General features: G+C 40.3%; 1 protein-coding gene across 1 annotated transcript; it reads left to right on the top strand.

Annotated features, from left to right (window-relative positions):
• On the top strand, window positions 378-2,922 carry LOC109838579. The gene is made up of 3 exons (XM_020407014.1): window positions 378-846; window positions 1,153-1,873; window positions 2,602-2,922. The coding sequence occupies exons 1-3, from the start codon at window positions 500-502 to the stop codon at window positions 2,920-2,922; spliced, it is 1,389 nt and encodes a 462-aa protein (XP_020262603.1). The 5' UTR covers window positions 378-499.

The following is a 2,980-nucleotide window of genomic DNA, read 5'->3' as shown; positions in this document are numbered from 1 at the left end:
TGGGCGGGATTTTTTTCTGGGACGAAGGCAAATACTTTTTCCAGCATGCGCAGTGCGATCTATGCACTAAGTTGGGCGAGTACTAACTCAATTCATTTGGGCCTTGGGACTTAAAATCTCTTAGCTGAAAGTCTAATTTGGGCCTAAACTAGAATGGTATTGGGCTTAATATTTCGTTCCTGCCTTAGACGCACCACCTAATACCACAATTTGTTAGCCTGCGTTTCAAGTTTTACTTTTATTTTTCTTTCATAATAAATGAAAACTGTTACCCTGCTTTTCATTGAAGAGAACAATAACGATGGAGAAAATTTTTTGGGAAAAATGTGTCCAGGCCCCAAAAGTGGGAACTTCGTGTGACTAGCCCCCCTGTATTTTGCCCCATGTGGAATAGCCCCAAATACGCATAGTATTTGCGACGAGGCCCCGAATTGACTCTTTTCAGAAAAAGCCCAGCGGAAGTTACTATCTTGCCCTCTGATGGGACTGAGCTGGGTTAATGTGCCCCTCACCTTTACAAGTACTCTCCCTCTCTTTCTCTCTCTTCCACCTAGCACCGTCATCAAGAACTCTTCATCTTCCTAATTTCTGTACGAATTTCAACGTTTCTAGGGTTTTCGCCGGAAAAATGTCGTCGTCTACGGAAAAATCCAGTAACGACTACGAGGTCGGGCACCGAGCCGAGTTGGAAGGAAAAGGCGCTTCATCTGCGGGTGGCAGCACGGAGGAAGCTACGGAAGCTACGAAAACCCTAATCGAAATGCAAAAGGAGGCATTACAATGGCGAGACCAGAAAAGGAGGACGACAATGGCTGGTCGTACCAACGAACCCCCCTCAAAAAAACAGTAAGTGTTATGTTATACTGCGAACAGACAATGCAGATTAACCCAATATTGTTAGTTCTAGGCTTATGTTATACTGCGAAGAGACAATGCAGATTAACCCAATATTGTTAGTTCTAGGCTTTGTCCAATGTTAGTTCTAAATTTATACCAACGTTAGATCTAGTTTAAGTCCAATGTTAGTTCTAATATGAGTCCAATGTTAGTTCTATAATATTACATGTTAGCTCTATTTTGTTCCCGTTAGTGCTAGGTCTAATATTGTTTCATATGTCTTATTGAACTTACAAATTCGAAATTTTTTTGCAGGAAAAAAATTGCTCTAACAGGCTCAGCAGAAACAATAAGGTTAACGGCCAATATCGGGGCTTATTGGGCATTTATGAAGCGCTTTGCCCCGAAGATCCGTCAGTGGCATAGGGATGCATACTGCGGTTCTATATTTCAGCACTACATTTTGTTTGGGGCTCCTGCGGCTGATCGGCCCACCCTTGAGCTGCTGCTGAGCTTTTTCGATAGAGATAATAACACCTTTTGTATACCTGATTCAAAAAGTGGGGGTATGAAAAATGTTAGTTTTGATTTGCAATGGGTCCACAACCATACTTATTTCCCAATTTATGGGGAGGACATAAGGAACAATAGGGACTCAAGAAGCAGAATATGGCTGGAATACTTCGCTAAGCTTTTCATTTCTGAAGAGGGTAAGAAGTTAAAAAAATCAGAAACCAGCCAACGTAAACATCTTGAAGGGCTACTTGAACGGCTTGTTGAATCTACCAAAAAGCGGGATATCGAGGATTTTGCTCTGCTACAAATTTTGTACCAATGCTCTATGATATGGAGTCCCATAGCAGGGGAAGGTATCCCTAGACCCTTACTCAGATACCTGGATAGCATTCAGAGGGTCAATTCTGTTGCATGGGCCCCGTTCTTTTATAATGAAATTATCAGGGGCATTGGAGTTGCTTTGGAGGGAAAGAAGAAGCAAAAGGTCGCATATGTCCCAGGTTGCATGACACTATTGTGTGTAAGTTCCATATTTTACTGATCTTGTTTCATTCTAATTCGTACCTATGCATTGTTAGTTCTAACTTATTCTATGTTAGTTCTATTCTGTAGCGTGTTAGTTCTAATCTGCACAGTGTTAGTTCCGTTCTGTAGAGTGTTAGTTCTAATCTGCAGATTAGAACTCACACGCTACAGACAGATTAGAACTAACACGCTGCAGAATAGAACTAACACTCTACAGAATAGAACTAACACTGTGTTAGTTCTATTCTGTAGAGTGTTAGTTCTAATCTGCACAGTGTTAGTTCTATTCTGTAGAGTGTTAGTTCTAATCTGCACAGTGTTAGTTCTATTCTGTAGAGTGTTAGTTCTAATCTGCACAGTGTTAGTTCTATTCTGTAGAGTGTTAGTTCTAATCTGCACAGTGTTAGTTCTATTCTGTAGAGTGTTAGTTCTAATCTGCACAGTGTTAGTTCTATTCTGTAGAGTGTTAGTTCTAATCTGCACAGTGTTAGTTCTATTCTGTAGAGTGTTAGTTCTAATCTGCACAGTGTTAGTTCTATTCTGTAGAGTGTTAGTTCTATCTGCACCCATTTAAGTTCTATCATAGGTCATGTTAGTTCTATCATAATTCATGTCGTACCACGTACTAATTTACACCATGTTAGTTCTAGATGCAGCCATATTTTATTCTCTTTAGTCTAGTCTAGTATTAAATGTTAATGGTAAATATATTATTTGGTACAGCTTTGGTACTACGAGATGACAGGCATAAAGAAATATGCCCTCTTAGACACCTCCAGACCTCCAATGACAAATTGGGCATTAGGGGAGGAGAGAATCGCATCTATGAGGATGCCGACAATTATTTCAAAGGCTAAGTCAGCGTCAATAACATTTGTCCATAGGCCTATTGCGGAGGTCGCTTCTCCTGGTCATGTTCATCCACTTCCCGCTGAACAGAGGGATGAAGTTCTTCAGCAAAAGCATCAGGCAAAGAGGAAGACTTTGCAGGAAGAAACTACTAAGAACTTCTCAATAGGTTACGTAAGTATCATGTTATGTTAAGTCGTACTCATTTCACACTAACTGCAAAGAATATCCTAATTATGTTTAATCCTACTTA

The sequence above is a fragment of the Asparagus officinalis genome, chromosome 4 (assembly GCF_001876935.1).
Source record: "Asparagus officinalis chromosome 4, Aspof.V1, whole genome shotgun sequence".
In the NCBI taxonomy this organism is placed as follows: domain Eukaryota; kingdom Viridiplantae; phylum Streptophyta; class Magnoliopsida; order Asparagales; family Asparagaceae; genus Asparagus; species Asparagus officinalis.
The sequence above is the reverse complement of the archived record's forward strand: the minus strand, read 5'-3'. Positions and strand labels throughout refer to the sequence as shown.

Bases quoted from the DNA above. Each gene is read 5' to 3' on its own strand.
- LOC109838579 (XM_020407014.1), top strand. From the start codon at position 500: ATGTGCCCCTCACCTTTACAAGTACTCTCCCTCTCTTTCTCTCTCTTC. The intron at 847-1,152 runs GTAAGTGTTATG...ATTTTTTTGCAG, and splicing joins GAACCCCCCTCAAAAAAACA to GAAAAAAATTGCTCTAACAG. The intron at 1,874-2,601 runs GTAAGTTCCATA...TATTTGGTACAG, and splicing joins GTTGCATGACACTATTGTGT to CTTTGGTACTACGAGATGAC.